This window comes from Anguilla rostrata, chromosome 4 (assembly GCF_018555375.3).
Source record: "Anguilla rostrata isolate EN2019 chromosome 4, ASM1855537v3, whole genome shotgun sequence".
NCBI classification, from domain to species: domain Eukaryota; kingdom Metazoa; phylum Chordata; class Actinopteri; order Anguilliformes; family Anguillidae; genus Anguilla; species Anguilla rostrata.
In genome coordinates, this window is record NC_057936.1 from 41,581,326 (window position 1) to 41,603,444 (window position 22,119).

The 22,119-nt window shown below is 39.7% G+C and overlaps 1 protein-coding gene across 3 annotated transcripts in view; it reads left to right on the plus strand.

Moving 5' to 3' along the window:
* The first annotated feature begins 12,609 nt into the window (after window positions 1–12,609).
* Window positions 12,610–22,119, plus strand: part of chrnd (cholinergic receptor, nicotinic, delta (muscle)) — a 35,993-nt gene continuing 26,483 nt past the window's right edge. The window contains exons 1-4 of one of the 3 annotated variants that reach the window (XM_064332686.1): window positions 12,610–12,737; window positions 18,954–19,099; window positions 21,340–21,384; window positions 21,659–21,768. In XM_064332686.1, the coding sequence (XP_064188756.1) occupies window positions 12,638–12,737; window positions 18,954–19,099; window positions 21,340–21,384; window positions 21,659–21,768 (401 nt within the window). In that variant the 5' untranslated portion in view covers window positions 12,610–12,637. Of the gene's footprint in view, window positions 12,738–17,070; window positions 17,252–18,953; window positions 19,100–19,141; window positions 19,149–21,339; window positions 21,385–21,658; window positions 21,769–22,119 lie in introns of those variants that run through there. The other 2 variants (XM_064332685.1, XM_064332687.1) reach the window with 2 other exon arrangements.

A 22,119-nucleotide genomic window follows, 5' to 3' on the forward strand; every position in this document is an offset into this window, starting at 1 on the left:
ATAGTTAGTAGAAATGGCACAGTGGTGAGCTGGTGTAACTTTTTAATAAAAGGAATACATTTGCCATCATGAAATGCATATGGGTGGCCGTGAGTGAGTTTTGGTAAAGAAAATATAAATAAAGCGTAAGAAGACGTTAGTGTAAAAGAGGAAATGATCTGCCTGAGGGCGAGGCGGGATTCAATCCTTCAACTGGAGGTTTATCAGTCTGTGACTTTGTTAGTGCAGCACCATGACATAGCTATGCAATGCGTGAAATATCATTAGCAAACCTGTCCGTGGTTTTGAAGAAGAACACAGGCCAGTAAGCACAGAAGAGCTCCCGTTGAATCCATATGGCTTTGCAATATTGTAGCCGGTTAATAACTGAACGTGCAGACGGTACATCATAATGCAGTGTATACGTTCGGTGAACGGCGGGTAGATATGGTGCAAAAGCAATAATTGAGAAGTAGTAGACAATTATTAGTGAGGGTAAAAGCAGGTTACAGAAACGTGTTCCTAGCTGGGCTTGAGCCTCGTACCCCGTGTTCCCAAGAATGTAACCTTGCCCACTAGGCCACAGCAGACTAGCTGTTTAAACTGGAAATGTTTCAGAATAAAAAGTTATGGGTATTTTGCGTGTGTATGCGAGTTTTAGATTGGGTCGTGTAGGTGAAGATTTGGCTGGTGTCGGTAAAGTGTCCAATGGGGAGCATGTTGTTGGTGGGATAGGCGGCAGGAAAAATAAGAAGAAGAAGAAGAAGAAGAAGAATGATAAGCAGAAGGAGAAAATGCAAAATCCCCTTAGTTTGGGGCTTTATTGTGTGGACATGTGAAGTTGTTTATTAATTCTGTCTGTTGAAATGGGGTGAGAATGTACAGAATTTAATGTTTTTAAGGGCTGAGTGTCTGTGGCTGTTGTGGTTATTTCTGTGGGGAACCATGAAAAGTGCCAAACTCTCGGTGCTGTATAGGTATGGGGCATGCCCCCGCCAAGGCGTAACACGGCGGGATGGCATACCTGCCACCCCAATATATAGGCTATATCAGCTGGCAGCCAGCCTGTTATGTACATTGCTCGGGTCACTCACGCGGTGCCGGTTCTTGTGTGGTCGGATGAAACTGACGCCAGCTAACCACCTAGCTAGCAACAAAAATTTGCCGAAAGATGCCGAAAAGAGAAGCGTCTTTTAGTGAAGAATGGTGCAAGGAGACGGATTTCATAAAGAGAAGTAGAATTTCATGCATTTTGCACAGTGTGTAGAACTGAGGGAAAGGCGCCATAGAACGCCATGTTTTGACCGACAAGCATCTACTCAATATGAGGAGTGCAGGTACATCTTCCCTCTCGTCTTTTTTCCTTCCTACCGGATCCCCGAATGAGAACAAAACAACAGCAGCAGAGCTCTGCAGTCTATCACACTGTCAAACACCATCAGTCTTACAGGAGTGTAGACTGTGACATTAAAGTGGATAGGGAAATTTACAACAATAGCTAAACGCATCACATGCGGAAAAACAAAGGCTAAGGCACACTGTGAAAATGTACTGGCACCGTTCTCTGTCGAGACCCACACTGACTACATAAAGGACAATGAGCTTCCTTTCTGTCTAGCCACTGATGCTTCCAACATAGGCTCAACAAAGTGCTTTCCCATCTTGCTGAGATATTTCCATTTTGAGAAAGGTGTGCAGCATGTCCTTCTGGATTTTATATAATGATAGTCAGGAAACAGCAGCGGCCATCACCAATCAGCTTTTAACCAAGTTAGAAGCATCTGGGCTGGACCTGAATAAAGTCTCAGCATACACTGCAGACAATGCAAGTATAAACTATGGAAAGCACAACAGTGTCTACCAAAAATTAAAGCTTGCCCAGGATGATATGCTTGCTGATAACTGCTTAGCTCATATTCTACACAACACAACAAAATATGCAGCTAGATGTCTTACCGTTGATGTAGAGAATGTTGTACTCAAAGTATACAATCACTTCAGTATATCTGCCAGCAGAAAAGCAGAACTCAGAGTTTTGTGAATTTTTGGAAGTCAGTGATTGCAACCTTTTGCGACATGTTGTCACCAGATGGTTATCTCAGCTGCCATCTGTTGACCAGATTTTTAAGTACTGGGCACCCCTCAGAAGCTACTTCAGGAGTCTTGGTCAGGAAGATTGCAACAAAGTGGTGTGGATGTGCTTTAGTGATGAAAGAGATTCATCTGATATGGCAGAGATCTACTTCCTCTTCCTCAGTCACATGCTCAATTTATTCTGTGACTGCATTGAGGCATTGGAGGCAAAGTCATTTAGCATCACCTCTGTGTTTAAGCTTGAGTGAGCTTGACAGGAAACTTGAGAGGAGGCATAAGGACCACTTTTTTGGATTTGCTGTAAACACCAAGCTGCGTCAGCTCGCTCCTGCGTTTCCACCGCGGTCTAAAGACCCACGAAGATTAGGCAAATTAGTCCACTGACGTATGTAAGAGCGACGTCGTCGTCGGTCCATCTGTCCTATGATTTCTTCTGTAACCCCATACTACCACCGAAGTACATTATTTTCCAATCAACAGGACAGCCAGAGGGGTTTATTCCGCTTATACAACGGGTTACCAACAATGACTATATATGGTTACTTTTGTATTTATTGATTTTTATCGACTTAATCACCTGAAATTGAAATATTATACCACGGCCGTTTGGGCATATTATTTTACCGTTGTCAAGCAAAACTCTCGTTGGTAGTTCGACTTGGACCGTTGTTATGCAACAAACAGGATATTACAGGCCAATATACAGATTTTAACTGTTTTAAATATCCTCTCAAACACATTCATTATGTTTTTATGCGAACTTTCACTTTCATGTCTTGACATCCGAGACGACAGAATGCATTCACATTCTACAAATAACTGGTAACAACAGCAGAAAACATGCACACGTCATAAACAATTTGCTGTTGAATTGATTAATTCGACTCTTATCGTCAATTCCAATATCGCAAAATGACAAGAATAAATAGAATGACAACTCGGACTTGCGTGAAAATTTAAATTAATATTGCAGTGGTACAGCCACCGTTTGCTTACTGCTAGCGGAGCAGCGAAGTGTGCCCTCCAGATGCAAACCATGCACCATAAATAGAGTCCATGTCTAGTCTTCCTGGTCTTTTTGTGGAATTGAAGAATCTCAGAGTGAAATTATGGCAGTCTGAAAAAGCAAAAGGGACGATTACTAGAATTAACCTGTTATTTTACCCTGACAAAAAGTGTGGAAGGTGATTTCTAGTTTGCTTTTACTGTATCCCCAATGTAAATTACGCAGAACTACTGCATACCTCACATAACTGTGTCAAACGCTTTGAGTCAATTATAACGGACTAACAAAGAAAATCCGGAAGAAAATATTCAGCAACCGAATTAAACCGTTTGGCAGGCTATAACCAAAAGTAGGCTACTACGCTGCATAACATACAAGTTTGAATTCAAGTTATTACTATGAAAATAAGTCGGTTGAAATAAAATACTGCGAGTAGTCGACCAATCAGAAATATTCAGCACTTGCGCCCCACCCCAAAAGTTCCGGTACTTTTGAAACGTATTACCCCCCGAGCAGGGACTTTTTTGGGGGTAAAATAAAGTCCCAGGAACTTAATTTAGACCCTGGTGGAAACTTCTGAGTTCCTCAAAAGGTTCCTAGTTCCTTGGGAAAATTCCTGCGGTGGAAACGCGGCTTTTGATGACAACAGCCTGCACAGCAGAGTCTCCAAATTGGATCTGTCAAGTGATGTGCCCCTTGAAGAGGTCAGTGTTGCTGTCCAGGCCTGCAACTTGAAGGACATCAACATGAGCCGCTCTAATCAATAAATACAAAAGTAACCATATATAGTCATTGTTGGTAACCTGTTGTATATAAGTGAAATAAACCCCTCCGGGCTGTCCCGGTTATTAGAAAACAATGTAGGCTACTTCGGTGGTAGTATGGGGTTACAGAAGAAATCATAGGACAGATGGACCGACGACAACATCGCTTTTTCATACGTCAGTGGGCTAATTTACCTAATCTGCGCGGGACTTTAGACCACGGTGGAAACGCAGACAACAATGGGCTGAAGGAACCTTTTAGTTCCTTGAAAAGTAGTTCCTGGAACTAAAAGTTCTGGGTACTTTTGGTGGAAACGCGGCTATGAATGGCCTGTACGAGGAGTATGGGACTGTGGAGGCAGTTTTGAGCTCTCCTGAATTGGAGGAGGCCCACTGTGAGGAGCGATACCTGAAGCTGTTCAGCAAAACTGATGTTCCACTCCCAAATCTGAAGAAACTGGCTGCATTCATATTCTCAATACCATGCAGTAATGCCCACACCGAAAGGGTCTTGTCTATCATGACAACAGCATGGAGAGATGAAAGAAATAGTCTCCAAATTAACAGTGTAAAGGCAGAGCTGCAAATCTGTATAAACTTTACTGAAGAGTGCACAGCTATGTACAAAGTATTCCTATCCAAAAGGCAACTCCTGGAGGCAGCTCGCACAGGTGTGAAATACAAGAAGTAGATGGTAAGTTGACATTTTATTTTTCAGTTATTAACAATAATAGTCAACTCATGACTGTTTAAAAAGCACACATTGAATCAAACTAATATGCATGAAAATGTGCTTCTACATTGTGACGTTGACATAACGATGAAATATCGTGTTGCAGGATGAAGCCAGTGAGAGCACCCAGTACCCTATAGTGTCCATGAGCGTCTCCACTTCCCCTCTTCTCTCTGCTTTATTATTTCAGGTGAGGAGCAAAAACATTTACCACTCTCACACATATTCACCCCTACTAATGTTAACACCACTGTAATAAATACTCCTGTAACCAAACTCATTTCCCATCTTCTTTCCATCTCTGTCTCATCAGATATGCCAGACCAGATGTGTGTCTACCTACAGCTGCCTCAGATGGCCAGACCAGTCCACACCAGATGTGTGTCTACCTACAGCTGCCTCAGATGGCCAGACCAGTCGACACCAGATGTGTGTCTACCTACAGCTGCCCCAGATGGCCAGACCAGTCCACACTAGATGTGTGTCTACCTTCAGCTGCATCTGATGATCAGACCCTCTGTTCTGTATACCCTGATGTTGCCCACATCCTGGTAACATTCAGCCCACATTGTGACTTTTTAACTCAGGAATAATAATTGGATACAACAAAACCCCAAGAAAAAGACAATCCAAACAGGAAAAAATAACAAACAAAAACAAGTAAAGAAATAAAATAAAATAGTGTAGTACAATGGTCTTTGTGGTTCCCTTAAATAAAGATGGATTTCAATTTAACAAATCCATTCCCTTTGCTTTACTTCATTTAAAACTTGCGATGTACCATGTGATCGAGATGGTGGTGGTGCAAAGCAGGTGTAAACCATAGAGATGGTGTAAACACATACAAGAGGGGCTGCAAGGGGCCGTGTTGGTTACCCACGCAGTGTGCCCTGCAGAACTGTTCTCCTTTCTGAGGTCATGCTGGTGGCCACCCTAACAAAAGATGTCCCTTTATAATGACTTAATCACGTCCTGAAGTGAGCTATTGCTTTTATAATACGGCCACCAAGTATGGCAATATGAAAGTAACAGACACACTCCAATTTAAATTGTTTTAAAACGTTTTTGTTTTTTTTCCCCTCAGGTGCGGAGTGATACTGAATTGTGCAAAGGAATTAGAGCAGTGTGAAGCTAGTGACAGTAAGGACTTTCGCGCGGGTCTGAAATTTTCAAAATAAAAGTCCCAACGATAAAACCACTATTACATTCAGCAAAATGAAATTAAGGAAAAATCAAACTGCAGTTGTCCTAAAATATGAACTATTCGTTTTCTATTTGTACAATATTAAAACAACTTCGATTTTAAACATAGATATTGTAAAACTATTCATTTTAAGTTAGAACTTGGGTTGGGCCGATTTAAAAATTTTCAAACCGGTTTGATATTAAGCCAAATACTGGGCCGGACCGGTAATACCAAATTTTACCACTAGGCGTCGCACGTGACTCAGCCGCTCCCGAGTGGGACATAACGAGAGCCCATGAATGAGAGTGTAGCGGCTTTACCGTTGTCAAACAAAACTCTGGTTGGTAGTTCTGTTTGGACCGTTGTTATGCAAAAACTCTGGTTGATAGTTCTATTTGCACCGTTGTTGAGCAAAAACCTTTGGTCGTTAATTCTATGAAAATTATGTTATCAAGAAAAAATAGTTCCTTCTCGTTTTATACCATACAATTAGCACCAATTTTGGTCATTTTTGTTGTTACATTATTTAATAAAACTGCATGAAATCATAAGTCAATCAAATTAATCTCGCTAGCAATGTCTTGCTTTTTAAATGGTGTGGTCGTGCAGTGTCAACATAATGTCTTTCTAAGACCCTCTGAAATGGGTTTTGAATGCCAGGTAGCTTTATTTTAGGTTCGCCGTCACTTGTCACCTAGCCAATATTAAAATTCTTGGTTTTAGGTCAGAATGGTCTCACGGCATGCTTGTTATCCCGGCTAGCTAGCTAACTATTGAATTGTATTCAAAACAGCGGTTACTATAAACAAAATCGTTCACAAACATATGGATGAAAATGCGTCCGTAGCCATGAGTTAAATGCATAACACCTATTTTACTGTCCAAATAAGGGACGATTCCGATTTGTAAAGCTAGCAACAGTAACTAAAAATTTGATTCAACGTTGCCATCAATTGTGTAATTGGACATTGAAAACGGGAGGGGATGTAACAACAATTCAAAAGCGAAAGTTGTTGTTTAAACTGCTAATGCTGGATTTTGTAGCACATTGATTTTAGAACTGTTAAAAAGCCAAGGTGTCCCTTTACTGAGAAATAATGCCCACCCTTGGACCAATCAGAATCGAGTATTCAGCCAAGCCGTTGTATAATGAAATTGGATCTCCTTGTTGCCAGCCTCGGCATTAAATTGTGCACGGCCTGTCAATCTTTTTTTTTTTCCATTCAGACACTAGTGGCTCCATTTATAAACAAACATAATATTATGTTAATCACGTTGTCATATTGTTTATTACTAATGCAATACATTGATATAGCGCTGTCGGCACAGGTTGCTGATGTAGGCTACATCTCATAATGACAAATGCCGGTTCAGTCGGTTTGCATAAAATCAAACCGGTTTAAGCTCGTACACCAGACCGGACCGGCAAAACCGGAAACCGACTCAACCCTAGTTAGAACCACTGTCATGGCCTCTGTATGCCATGTCCTAAGAAATAAATTAATCTATTCATATTCGTCAGTCTAATACTGACATCTAGTGACGCAGAGTGGAAATGCGGTTTTAGTCTAGAGTTAAGTTTCACTTCTGTTTTAGTAGGGGAGCACATGGCTGGTGCTGCAGGTTACTCGCATTTTCTGTGCTCTGCGGTAGAACATTTTCTTCTGTACATTGAAGCTATCGAAGGCCATGTCCATAAGTTTTTCTGATATCTCATAAGTCTTTATTCATATATTGTGATTGTGGAACGTAAATATTGTTCATTTGTGCATTATTAGAATTGCTGTTTTCTCAGTTAGCATGAAGCAAATCTGTTAGCTTAACTACTAGTCGGTAGTCTATGTAGCCTAGATGAAAAAATACATGCTGTTTTATGGCATTTGTATACAATCGCTTACTCTGATGCCAATATTTCTGTGAAGATAATTTTGGTTACAAGACGATGTATGTAAGAGCCTTTATTCATGGACATTTTTTATTGATTTGTGTTGCAGTTTCACAGTCAAGTTATGTCTCTCAGTAAACTCAAAGACAATGCAACCCCGTCGGTCTAAGAGTCTTTCTGGGCATACTTGATTGTTTAGCTAGCTGGATAAACTGCTTCAAACACAGAGAGGGAGGCCAGCATAACCACACTAATATTAATTACAAACAAATATGTCTTCCTTTCTTCTATTTTTAAAATTTTAAATGGAGAATTAAAGATAAAATACACCCATTGCTTTTAATTATTATTGCAATATCCAATACAACATTACATCAGTACATGAGTTTAACTGAATGGTAAGGGAAGAATTAAAGTAATTTAAAATGCATCACTTCAACATTCTGTGTTACGTTGTAACATCAACTATGCAATTTAAAACAAAGAAATATGAAAATGTGGCTGGATATTTCAGTAGTATGGCAAGGAGAATAGGACAGTATTAACACTTGTTTGTAAAAGTGAAAACATCACACACAGTATATCATGGCTGGGGTATAAGCATGCAGTACATAGGCGAATTAGTACTTCAGTTAAATCCCACCCTGTCCTGGTTTGATTGGTAATTGTGCCCTCTTGTGTCTTGTTGGTTTTGAGTCTATTTAAGTCCTCTGTCTCCCTGACTCGAGTGCTGGTTCCCTGTGTTTCTGACTTTGTTTCTCAATGTCTTTCAGCCTTTGTGTTTCTGCCTGTGTTACTGCCCGTGCTTTTCTGCCTGTCTGTGTCTGTGTCTCCCCTGCCTGTTCTGTTCTACATGTTTTTGGACTTTTGGATTTTCTTCTTTTTTTTAGTTTTTCTAAAGTTGCCCTGTGTGGCCTTTGGTTTGTTGTTTTGCATTTTTTTGTGTAGTAAATGTCTTTGTTTAAACTTTCCTTTTGAGTTCCTGTGTTTTTTTCCACTCTGCGTCTGGGTCCTACCCTCCCGAACGTGACAAAAAGAGTCATAATATTACGAGAATGAAGTCGTAATTCTAGGCTACGTGTTATTTTAGAGGGGAAATATCAGAAGAGCAGCCTGCATTAAAATGAGGAAGGTAGAGCATCTTGTGAAGTTATACTTTACTATAGGTTTCACAAATAACAATATACTTAATTTTTTGGCACATCAGCACCACATTATCATAAGTATCAGGACATTGAAAAGATTGTGCAAGAAACTGTGTCTATTCTGAAGAAATAACCACATGGACTTGGAGGAAATTGCAGCCTCAGGCTGACATTAGATTTTCCTCTCGCATGTTTTCTTGGTTGCTGGTAATAGGCCTATATTTTCCTAAAATGTATGTTTTTTTTTTCTCTCGAAATTTTACAATTTTATTCTAGTAATATTGTGATTTTTTTCTCGTAAAATTGACTTTATTCTCATAATATTACGACTTTTTTTCTTGAAATATAATGACTTTATTCTCATTAAATTGCGACTTTATTCTTGCAATATTATGACTTTTTTTTCTCAATTACGACTTTATTCTCATAATATTATGATTTATTCTCGTAATATTACGACCTTATTCTCAAAATCTCAGAATTTTTTTTCCTTCAATGTGGCCCTAATGTCTCGGGTTATAGTACAGTGTGTGTGTGTGTAGCGTTTTTTTTTTCTCCTGCATTCTGCGAAGACCCGCCCCTACTCTGCCTCTGATTGGCTCTGACCCTGATATTCTTCTTCACTGAATGCAAAAGGCAAAAGGCGCGGTGAAAAATTTTGGGTGCACCTAAATTATGTACTGGTGCACCTAAATGAGAAAGTTAGGCGCACCAGTGCAACCAATGTAAAAAGTTAGTCTGGAGCCCTGCATATATCATTGAGACAACAATGATATAGACCAGGGAAGACAGCAGAGCATGATATATGTTATGCTATCAGAAAGCAATTGGGATTTAATTGAATGAAATTTGCCTATGTACTGCATGTTCAAACCCCAGCCACATTTTCTATGATGCTTATTTGATATAAGTGGTAGCATATTTGAAGAGTGAAGGGTCCAAAGGTTCAAAACACCCCCATATCATTGAGACAATATGTCCAGGGGAGGCAGCAGAGCATGATATATCATATGCTATCAGAAAGCAATTGGGATTTAATTCAATGAAATTCGCCTATACCCTGCATGTTCAAACCCCAGCCACATTTACTATGACACTTATATATATAAATGACACCATATCTGAAGAGTGGAGGGTCCAAGGTTTTCAAAACACCCCAATATCATTGAGACAACATGTCCAGGGGAGGCAGCAGAGCCTGATATACACGATCCATTGACCTATACTAGCAGTAGAGAGGAATACACTGTTTAGTTGAACCACAACATTTTCTATCAAATTTTCTATCATGTTTATTTGATATCTTTGACATCATATCAATTTAGTGAAGGGTTGTACACAGTAAATGCCCATTGTTAATTCAAGTCTTAACAGATTACTTTTGTCTGACTCTGGAATGTGGGTCCAAATGTTATCTATTTAGAGCTGAATTAGCACTGGACATTTTATTGTGTACTTACATACCCATGCCACATAGCTTATTGGCAAATTGTTATAGGATAAACTATCATCTAGAGTTGTTAGAACACCTCAGTGGTAACATGACTTATTAATTATGACAAATATGCTGGAATCAGTTTTATATTCTCCTAAAAAAGCGAGATCATGGTATTTCATATTTAGACTTACGGCACTTCCAAGATTCAACATGGCAGAAATAAAAAAAAGCTTCATAAAAATACACTGCCTTTTTAATTGGCATTATAATTATAACGAAGGAGTATTTTTACATGTCAAAACGTTGCTAGTTTAGAAAATAAACTTTGAGATACGCGTTTCTCGCTTTTGCGCAGGCAGACTTTTATTTTGAACGATTTCCAACGAATCTGCCGTCTTACTGTCGCTCACGGTCGCTCATTTCATGGTACTCCCATCAGACCTGTACCATCACCCCTGCCCCTTACTGCGGATTGGCCATTCGTTCACAACAGATATGTCAAAATAGAAGATTTGTAATAAGTATGTCAAAATAAGACATATTTCAAATAACACTTCAACAGTTTAACATTGCAAATTTAACATTGTATATCTGAACCAAATTAATTGCATTTTATTAAACCAAACCCTTTTTCCCAACTGGGTAACACCATAACCATCACAGTAAAGGCTTTTCAATCCTTCTTTTCCTTCCGTTTTTATTTTCGGAGAGTGCCTGCAACGCCATTTCAGTTTTCCTTAATATTGCTTTGTCCCCCCAGTTCCAGGAGCACCTGTCTTACATCTCTGCTATGTTTTTAGAAGGGCCCCCAGTTTTTTTGTTTTAAATCAAGGATTTTGTTTAGTGTTATGAACTGAAAAGGAAAGTTGCAAAATAGCTTACTTCTCTGGATAATTTTGAAATGGCACAGGGGAAGGTTGATGGGCACACACTGCTGACATCAGAGAGCAATGATTGGTTCATAAGAATTTTGTTCCGGGAACAACAACAGTGATGTTAATCCAGGAGCATATCCTGCTTGCCTAAATCATATCATGTGAGTAGACATCTCCCATTAAAGCCTGGTTAAAGCATGTGTGCAGCAGTTAAAGTGACCTCTACTGGTTCAACTGAGTTCAACAAGACACAGCAACCGGGTTTAGACATTAAACCACACGTTCTCATGACAGAGCCATCAGGTTTATGAGACCACGTCACCTGCTCAGACAAGGCAGGTTTAAACTCGTTTTAAACTGTAAACTGCAGCTCAGCTAATCAGAGAGCAACAGCCTCGTGTTGTTCACAGAAAGACTGCAGTGTAAGCAAAAAAACAGAAGTAGTCGCAATTCCCTGAGGCAATGCCGACTGGGGTCTTGGCTCCTACAATGATTTTCACAGAACAGGCCCATGTGACTTCCGTTCATCCAGAGCAGCTGCTCACCCTGCCTCTCCCCACCCCCCGAAACCGAAGTCCTCTCACTCTCTGCCACCAGCGCCACTCCCACATAGATAATGGACAGTGGCAAGTGAGCTTAGGGTCTGACCATTCCCATTAATCCCCACAGCCTGTAATGCCCATGGTTGGTGGTTTGAGGATGTAGTCTTTTTCTCAATGTCCATTTTATGTCCCTATCAAACTAGAACCAAAAAATATTCTGCTTGTCAGTGAGCCCCAGCCTGCAGCCTAATGTCCTGGGAGCCCTATCTCTTCACAGTTAGTTTTCAAGGTCAGTTTAAGATCCAGAGCAATTATGGAGAGGTGATTTCTGATGTCCTAAACCATATTTTACTTTGTGTAAAAATAGATGAACAAACCAAGCAAGGCTGTTATGGTAGGTCAGTCTGCAGCTCCTGTAGGCACAGCCTCCCCATTCATCACACATTCTTACCCCACACACCACACAGTGCATCCCATTAGGAAAGTTCCAGAAACAACACAGCTAAGGTATAACTCAGTCTCAGTAAAACTGTTTTTACGCCTCGACTAGAAACATTTCAGACACCTTGAAATGTTTTTTATTTCTTTTGTCTTTACATAAAAATGAGTTCATGTTTTCACTTTAACTTCCGAGTTCTATGTTTGTAGGCACTTGCATTATGTTCACTTTAAGACACACAAAGTGTGAGTGAGCTTGTGCATTTGTTCACATGGGTGTGGTATGCAAGTGTGTTTTTAGATACAGATGATGTGTGTCTTGGGGGGGGGGGGGGAGGTCACGATAGGGGTAAGAGTAAAGAAAACAAAGTTTAAAAAAATTCCATTTCCTCATTTCAGTAGTCTCTGCCCCTTTTCCTGTCTCTCTCATGAGGAGGTCACAGATCCTGTGTCTATTTTCTCATGTCTCTCTCCCCACCTGCCCCTGTCAGTCAGGGAGACTTTATGTCTGGAAGCCTGTTCCGCTGTATCCCAGACACTTGTGGGTAGTGAATGTGTGTGTGCATGGGTGGACTGGAGAGACAGGACACAACCATGGTGCTCATTAACACTGGTCTCTCTCTGCTGTTTTTATTGGGTCTGTCTGCTACAGGTAAGCACACGGTGACTTATTTTGAGTCTCAGCACCCAACCTTTGAGATAGCCTTTTTTTTGCTTGTTAGTGTGAAAACACTCTGTGAAAGACACCGTATGAATGGGGGTTGGTTGATCGGCTGATGATCTGTTTACTGTAACATTACCAAAAACATGTTAATCTTGCAGGCACAGAAAAAGATGACTTTCCAAAGCATACGTGTTTGTGATTAAGAGTAACTGTGTATTAAGATTTATGGTAAAGCATTCACTGACAAGAGTGTGTTTTGTGTGCTCAATTAACACACATTTCTTCTGACTCTGACATTCTATTCATTGTAGTCATTCCATAAAATATACAGGGAGCCGAACCAATTGTAAGAAAACTTATTTTAATGAATTGGTAATTTTTACATTTAAATAAATATTCACTGTTGTTTGATAGTAAATTGAGTCAGTTATTATGTGCACTGCCCACAACACAGCTAATCACAACCCATAAGTATTTAGATAGTGACACAATATTTGTTGTCTTGGCTTTGTACTTCAGCACATTGGATTTGAAATGAAACAATGCATATGAGGTTAAAATTCAGACTGTCAGCTTTTACTTGAGGGTATATTGATATGGGGTGAACCATGTAGGAATTACAGCCCTTTTAATAGATAGACCCTCTATTTTAGGGAACCAAAAGTAATGGGACAATTGGCTGCTCAGCTGTTTCCTGGTCACCTCTTTTGTTGCATCATTAGTTCACAAGAAAGCTAACAAAAGGTCTAGAGTTGATTTAAGGTTTGGCATTTTCATTTGAAGTCTGTTGCTGTAGTCACTCAATATGAGGACCAACAACATATCAATGGCAGTAAAGCAGGCCATCACAAGGCTGAAAAATCTGAATACAATCAGAGACATAGTGAAAACATTGGGTGTGTTAAAATCAACAGTTTTACTGCACATTGTTAAGAAGCAAGAATGATGATCTCAGTCATAGCAAACAACCTGGTAAACTATGGAAGACCACTGTATTGGATGACCAGACCAAAGAATACTTTGAATTGTGAAGAAAAGCCCGTTTTCAACTGTCAAACAGATCTCTCACTCTCCAGAATGTAAGGCATTGATGTATCAAAGACTACTATTTAAGAGAAGACTGCACCAGCATAGCCTCAGAAAGTTTACCTTAAGATGCAAACCACTGGTAAGTCTCAAGGACAGAACAGCCTGGATAGAGTTTGCTAAAAAGTATAATAAAAAAACTGTACAGTTCTGAAACAAAGTCATAAGGACAGATAAGATGAGTATTAACCTGATTAATGGATGGAAAAGAAAGAAACTGCTCAGTAAATTCTGAGAATTCTTTGGTCATCAACTGTAGTGGTATTCTTTGGCCTTTGTGATTACTGAGCTCACCAGTGCTCTCTTTCTTCTTAATGATGTTCCAAACTATTGATTTTGGTAAGCCTTACGTTTGGCCTAGACCTATGTCTAGCTCTTTTTTTCCCTATTTTCCAGCTTCACAATTTCATTGGCACCACTCTGGTCCTTACTGTATACTGACAAACACCAATGATAGACTAAAAAGGCAATCTAAAGCCTAGAATTAAGACCAGACCCTTGTAGTAAAAAAGTAATTGAACACACAATTGACTAATTAGAAACACCTGTCAAGCCATTTTCCCCAAGCATTATGGCACCCAAATATGGGGGGCTATGTATAATAAGTGTTGTCATATATATATATATATATATATATATATATATAGTTAAGCCCAAAATTATTCATACCCATGCCAAACCCATGCCAAATGAGTTATAGTGAATTTTTAATTGACGAATCGGTTTCTTCTGGCTGGAAATGACATAAGAAGGTGACAAAAGACGGTAAGACATTGTGTTATTGTGAGATATTCATGAAAAATATTGCCTATTTTTATGTTTATTTTACATTTTGACAAAACATTCCATGTCCAAAATTATTCATATCCTTTCTCAGTAATCAATGGCAAAGCCTTTATTTGCCATCACAGCTGTCAAATGGTTCTTATAATTGACAACAAGCTTTTTCACGTCTCCACTGGGAATTTGGACCACTCCTCTTTTGCGAAGATCTCCAGGTCCTTGAGGTTGGAAGGCTTCCTTGCCATCACTCTGGTCTTTAGTTCCCTCCACAGATTCTCGATGGGATTCAGATCTGGACTCTGGCTGGGCCACTCCAAAACATTGATACTGTTTTCTGTTAACAATTTCTTGACCACTTTGGCTGTATTTTTCAGACTGCCTGATGTTTTCCTCCAGAATCTTAACCCCTTAAGTGCACATGCCAAATCTGGCTAATCCTTGCCCATTTAGGGGGTACCCTATTTAAAGCTTTATAACTCCAGATGTGAACACCACAGATACTTGAAAATGGCTTAAATGAAGTGAGACATTTGTACCATTTACAATACTAGCTTAGATTACTTTATATTAATCATTTCGGAAGAAATTAAGTGCCACAAATGCAATTGTTTAAGCAAAAAATCTAAAATGAATTTGCTCTTTTTTAGTTCGCAATGAAATACTGGGAGATTACATATATACAGCAGGTTAAAGTATACATGTCCTGGATCAAAAACCTCTTGACCACAAGTTCATAAAATCCAAGGGTGGATATGTAGAACTACTAAAGGTCTATGAAGCAAAAACGAAGCAGTGTACCCAATATCTCCAAATCCACCCAAAATGTCTAAATTATGCATTGCTGTAAATCACAACAAATTCACGTATTTCACAACAAATCAACTGTTTTTACTCAAGAAACTCACTGTTGCATCATTTTCAAGTGGTAATTACAAGCTTTCTGTCAGTACAGTGGTCTAAAATAGCTAGGGGTCCAGAAACATGTCCAAAATCTCTCCAGAAAGGAATATAATGCTTTTTGTCCATTGTAAAGCATATAAATGAGCCCGTTATGAAGGTTTAAGATGAAACATTGATATCAGATTAAAAAATAATGTAAAAATATTGTCACACAATGCTTTACAGTACCTAAATGTGTAATAATTAACTCTTGAATGTATTTCTAAACTCTGTACTCTCATATGTTTTCTTGTATGGGGATGGGACGACATGAAAACCATTTTCAACTGTCCACCACATTTTGGCAATGTTCCAGCACTCTCGTCATCACTGTTGCATGCATCACAAAAACTATTACACTACTAACTAACGCTTACATTAGTGTGAAATATCCACATTATATAATATCACTAACCTATTTAAAGACACTCATTTTCAAAAATATCATGGATAACCGAAATATTTTGAGCAGTAATACTTACATAGCAATGATGAAATTTGATCTGTGTTCAGTAGATGGAGACAGAGACAGTAAATGAATGATACAGTTCAATCCGCTTCTGTTTTGCTCCAGAAAAATGTCAGATAGGTCTATCAGAAAACATATGGCTTAGCTATGCCCAAAGGTCCTCAATAATAATAGTATTTTCCAAGAAATTACAAAAAATCGTTGACAATGTTTCGTTAGGTGCAGCGTCTTTTACTGCTACCACAGAGTGAATACGTAAGTGAATGCGATGATAAGAAAACTTTCGGTTACGCTGACCTATAAAACGCTATTCCAAAAGCCAAATTAGACGTTATACATCGTTAGAATGCTTATACTCTCAACTACTGAATAAATGAATTGTCAATCAAGCCAGACTGTACTAAAAAGGGCGCACAGCTGTTTTGGAAGGTAGCCTACCCAGGCATCACAAATGCACGTATATTTCACAAAAGGATTGTCCAAGACAATATATGACCACTCAGTCTCAAAAGGGACATCTCTACACGTAAAACCAATGGTAAGGTTGTGTATTTATTCAATATTTAGTCCCAGATATTGACTGTAGAATGACATGGTATCATTCTTTTCAACTTTGTCTCGTTTATTTTGTTATTCAGTGAGCAGCGTTTTCACTGCTGTATTGCCATATCTTTATTGGCTATTGTCGGGTTTATCTTGTTGCTATGACGAAATACGATTTTTGAGTGGTGAAAGAATATTTTTATGAATTCCCAAATAGACAATATTGTCCCTTATGTCATGGGTGGGGGATGTAGTTGCAGATGAGACAGCAGGGAGGGGGTGCGTGTTAAATTAACTACCAGAGCGACAATGGTGGCGCTGCGAAACTCCGTATTCGGCATAGTTGTCATATATCGTCTACTAACGAAACTAAAACAAAGTGTTTCCATTTTTAACCATTTTGTAAACTCGGCACGCTGGCCTGCCGACCACTAGGGGCTAGAGTTTAATGTAATCCTCTTTTCTCATGATGCCATTTACTTTGCCGTTTCCTGGCCCATTGGCTGAAAAACACCCCAAAGCATTACATTCCCAACACCATGCTTGACCGTGGGGATGGTGTTCTTGGGGTTGAATGCTTCTCCTTTCTTTCACCAAACGAAAGCCACGTCCCTGTGTCCAAACAACTCAATTTTCTCATCCGACCACAGAATTGATGACCAAAAGATTCTTCTTTGTCCAGGTGAGCTTTTGCGAAGGCAAGCTTTTGTGTGCCTGTCTTGGAGAAGTGGAGTCCTCCTTAGTCGGCGTCCATGGAGGCCAGCCTTGTGCAGTGTCTGCTAGAGTGTCTGCCTTGAGATGTTGGTACCAGAATTGCTCAGATTCTTCAGGATGGCCTTGGTGGTGATCCTTGATTCTTATTGGCCAGTGCAGGGGTCACTTTTGGCTTCCTACCACGCCCTTTGAGATTTTTTACAGTGTGGAACTCCTTGTACTTTTTGATGATGCTTTGCACTGTGTCCATTGGCACTTGAAAACGCTTGGATATGGCTTTGTAGCATTTCCCCTTCTTGTGAGCAGCTACAACCGGAGGTCCTCACCAAGCTCTTTGGTTTTAGCCATGACTTGCAATTGACTATAAACTGACTAGAGAACAACAATTGCATCAGCTGTTCTCAATTTATAGTTGATTAGAATGCTCTAGAACATGGTAGAAATTACTAGGACCATTTGGAATGGTATAGAAGCTTGCATTTCCTCAAACATTTGCAACAATTTCAAGGGGTATGAATAATTTTGGACATGGAATTTTTTGTAAAAATGTAAAAAAAAAAAAAAAAAACATAGAAATAGGTTTCATTAATATCTCTAACACAATGTCTTACCGTCTTTTCTCACCTTCTTATGTCATTCCCAGCCAGATGAAACCTATTCGTCAAATAAAAATTCAATATAACTATATATATATATATATATATATATATATATATATATATACATATACATATACATATACAGCTTTATCCCAAACATATCCCAAACATTATGGAGCTCACTGTACATGCATGCTCATGTTACACATGTACCTTCTGTGCCACTTTCATGTTACATGTACCTCCATCCAGCACTTATATTGTACTTTGTATCATTATCTTGATGTTGTAGCTTGTCATTTCTTCTAGTTTGACCTACCATAGGTTAGGTCAGAGAGTAATGTTTACTGAGTGAACTGAACTTAATGTGTTCATGGCTATGAATAACTGTTACAAATGTGTATTGTACCTTATCGGACCTGTGTTTTGTAGTTTTTCCATTGGCCTTCGGTAGTAATGTAATGAAATGCATGCTGAGCTGTTTCATCCAGTGTGACTACTTCCTGGGCCTGTATGACATGAGTTGAAATATTGCAGACATTAGCAAAATAATAGCACAGGTACAGAACAGCCAGAATTACAGTAAATGGGCAGCAAGTTAAAAAATAATGGTATACATAGCAATTACGCTTAAGAGCGTGATCATAGTGCCTAAGTATGATTCATTAAAACAACCTTACCTGCAAGATATAGTGCTACTGTACATTCTGCTAACCAATGAGTAAAGGCATTGTGTTGTGTCTCAAACATGATATTAATTTGAAATTGTTATGTCATTATAAAGGCTATGGGGGTTTTGTCAAATCTTCACCTGCTAGAGGCTCCTCTTATCATACCTGTGCTATCAGGGGCTTTCACTCACAGGACCTTACTTACTAAGACCATTAGGACATGCAAAACTTTTTAGTACACACAAAACCAAAGATTTGTCATGGTTTTTCTTCTGTACCCATCATTGGTTGTGTTATTAGTTTTGCACGTGTAAAAGGTTTTGCACATGCTAAAGTTCTTAATAAATCAGGCCCAATATGAACAGTAGTGTGGACCTCTGTACCTCTGTCCCGTTTGCAGGATGCTGGGGGAGAAACCAGGAAGAACGGCTCATTAATCACTTGTTTAAGGAGCGTGCCTACAGCAAGGATCTTCGGCCAGTTGAAAAAAAAGAGGACACCGTGATGGTCACTTTGGCCCTCACTCTCTCCAATCTGATTTCACTGGTAAAATAACACTGTTTCTACCCTCACTCTCTCCATTCTGATTTCACTGGTAAAATATGCATCCTGGTAAAATATGGATCCTGTTTTGGTGACAGTAGCAGGACCGTAGCATTAGTGGAATTACTCATTTCTTCTGGCACAAATAGGATACCCCTGCCTTACTGGTGTGCACGCCTAGACTGGGAGGGGGAAGTCTTCAGAGCAGGCAGGGAGAGACAGTTGGGTGACAGTAGGGCGTAAGCACAGGAAAGGGCTTGCACACCACATAGGGGCGGCATCTCCAGAGGTTGTGGTGTCCAACCGATTCCAGCCCTTGTAGGAATTGGACCTGGCCCTTGACCCTGAGAGTGGGGGGACTGATGAGGGAGGGGTAGACAGCATAGTCTGTTTGCGTAACAAATGAGTCTCGTACAGTGTGTTGCCTGCCTGGTGCCCAGGTAGGAGATCTCCTTGAGCACGTGGACAAGCTCCTGGCCAGAAAAGAAAGGGATTCAGCTGTCATGATCCACGTAGGGACCAATGACATAGATAAGGGCAGGTTTGAGGTCCTGCAGGACAAATTTGTGGAATTAGCAGAGAATATTAAGAGCAAAACCTCCACGGTAGTCTTCTCTGGAATTCTACCTGTACCACGTGCAAGCAGAGGGAAGCAGAACTGTATCTGGAGGTTTAACACATGGCTACAATCCTTTTGTAGGAAAGAGGGGTACAGGTTTATGGGGCACAAGGATTCCTTTTGGGACAGGAGTGAGCTGTACAAACATGATGGGCTGCACCTGAATCGGAGGGGTACCTTTGCACAGGGCCAGCGTATGCTCAGGGTAGCACAGGATTATTTAAACTAGAAACTTGGGGGGCAGGGAGGATAGAGAGTGAAATGGGTAGGGAGGCGCAGACTGCCCAGATGGAAGCTGTCAAGGCTACCTATAATAGTGAAAACCTTAATAAAGTTTTTTTAAAGCAAAATTTTAGTAAGGGTGGATTGGGACGGTGGGGAGTGAGAGAACAGGAGAGGATGTGTAGAAGTAATAGTCTGAAATGTCTTTGTTTAAATGCTAGAAGTATAAAAAACCATTTTTTGGAAATTGAGGCTGATATTAATTGTATGGGCTATGACATAGTAGGGATTACAGAGACATGGCTGGGGGAAGAGGATGGGGATGAATCTATTATAGAAGGGTATAAACTTATTAGGAAGGATAGATCCAGTAAGAGAGGTGGGGGTGTGGCTCTGTATGTAAAAGATAATCTTAATGTGCAAGAAATTCCAGAAATTGACCAGCTCATGCCTAGTGACGATGTTTGGATTAAGCTCATAGGGGAACATGAGAAAGGGCTTAACATAGGAGTGTGATACCGACCGCCAGCTTCAGACAGCAGTGTGAATACAATGCTCTGTGTATAAAACAAGCTTGCAGAGGTGAGACTATTATCATGTGGATGTTGAGAGAGTGATATGGTCTCTGCCTGTAAAAAAGATATATGTTCCTTAAGGAAGTATTGGCCTATGTGTGCACAGTATAACATTTAAGACACAAACATCAAGAATGATGAGGGTTATACAAAAATCAAATGTTCCTTCTTAAAAATACACCAAATATTTAAAATCAATTTAAAGAATGTGAATACTTTACTTGGCACACAAAGAATCATATAGGCACATAAAATCTTCATAATAAGATTGTTCAATGGTTATGCTCTGCAATCAGTAGTAAGCACAGTCTATAGCAATTTGTTAGTATATTTTGAGGATTCATCCATTTTGGTGTGCCGGGTACAATGGCTGTGTGCAATAAATGGCTTTTATCTCTTGATTTTCCAGTTAAGAACCGTATTGCCTCCTGTTGGGACACATTCACCCCAGTTACTTTACTTTGGAGATGTGTAAGAGTTCCGGGAGGTTCTCTATCAAGAGAACATGAACTTCAGGATTTTTTTATGATTCCTATATATAATGTCCTACTAGTCAAAAAGAATAGAGTTTCAAACAGTGTTACATAAATATGAATATAGAATGGCAAAAAAAATTGAAATCATTTTTCTTTATCTTTATTTTATATTGTGTATATTCCATTGACCTTAACCAGAACCCCAGGACCAGTAGATTCAAAACTACCTCAAAGAATTTTACCATATGTATGACATCCTTTTCAACATAAGCATCCTTCCACCAACCACCAGGTTGCAACCATGCTTAATCACTTTCAGTGATTCTTTTTATGTTCTTTTCTCCCCTACAGAAAGAAGTGGATGAAACACTGCTCAGCAATGTATGGATGGAACATGTAAGAGTAAATGCTGCTATATCCCCTTTCCAAGAGAAAAGTTTTTAAATTTTTGTGTTCATACTCAAAATAGTTTTGGAGATTTAAGTAGCACATAAAGTAAGAGACTATAACCACCAGTGTTCTGTACCCCCAGTACATAATCTTTTCTATATCAAAGTGTCAGTTATCTCAGTTATAGCCAAGGAGTGACTCTCTCCCGCCCCCCCCCCCTTCTCTCTATCTCTCTCTCTCTCTCTCTCTCTCTCACACACACACACACACGCACGCACAGGGCTGGTATGACTCCAGGCTTTCTTGGAACAGCACTGAATTTGATGGCATTGATATCTTGCATCTTCCATCACAAATGGTGTGGCTGCCAGAGATTGTTCTGGAAAACAAGTAAGAGATGCAAGGGCAGGTTCCGCGTGTTGGCTAGTTCAGTTATTCCTGCTTAATCTGATGCACATACGGTTAGGTCTGCTGCACTGTAGGTAAGGTGGAAATCGAAGGGTCATGAATATGGTGAGGAGCCATCTATCAGTCTTATTTGTCCCCAATGTGAGCTGGCAAGCATGGCTCAAATTTTTTTGTGTGGCAATCTTTTGGCATCTTGTAACCCAGGGTTTACCAAATACTTTCATCAGCATTACAATACCAATGCCAAAAATCAAACTAGCCTGTTTCTGAATCAGGTCTTGCCAATTTGGATTAAATTTGAAAAACTGCATAAGCTCCAGCACAGGTTCGGCA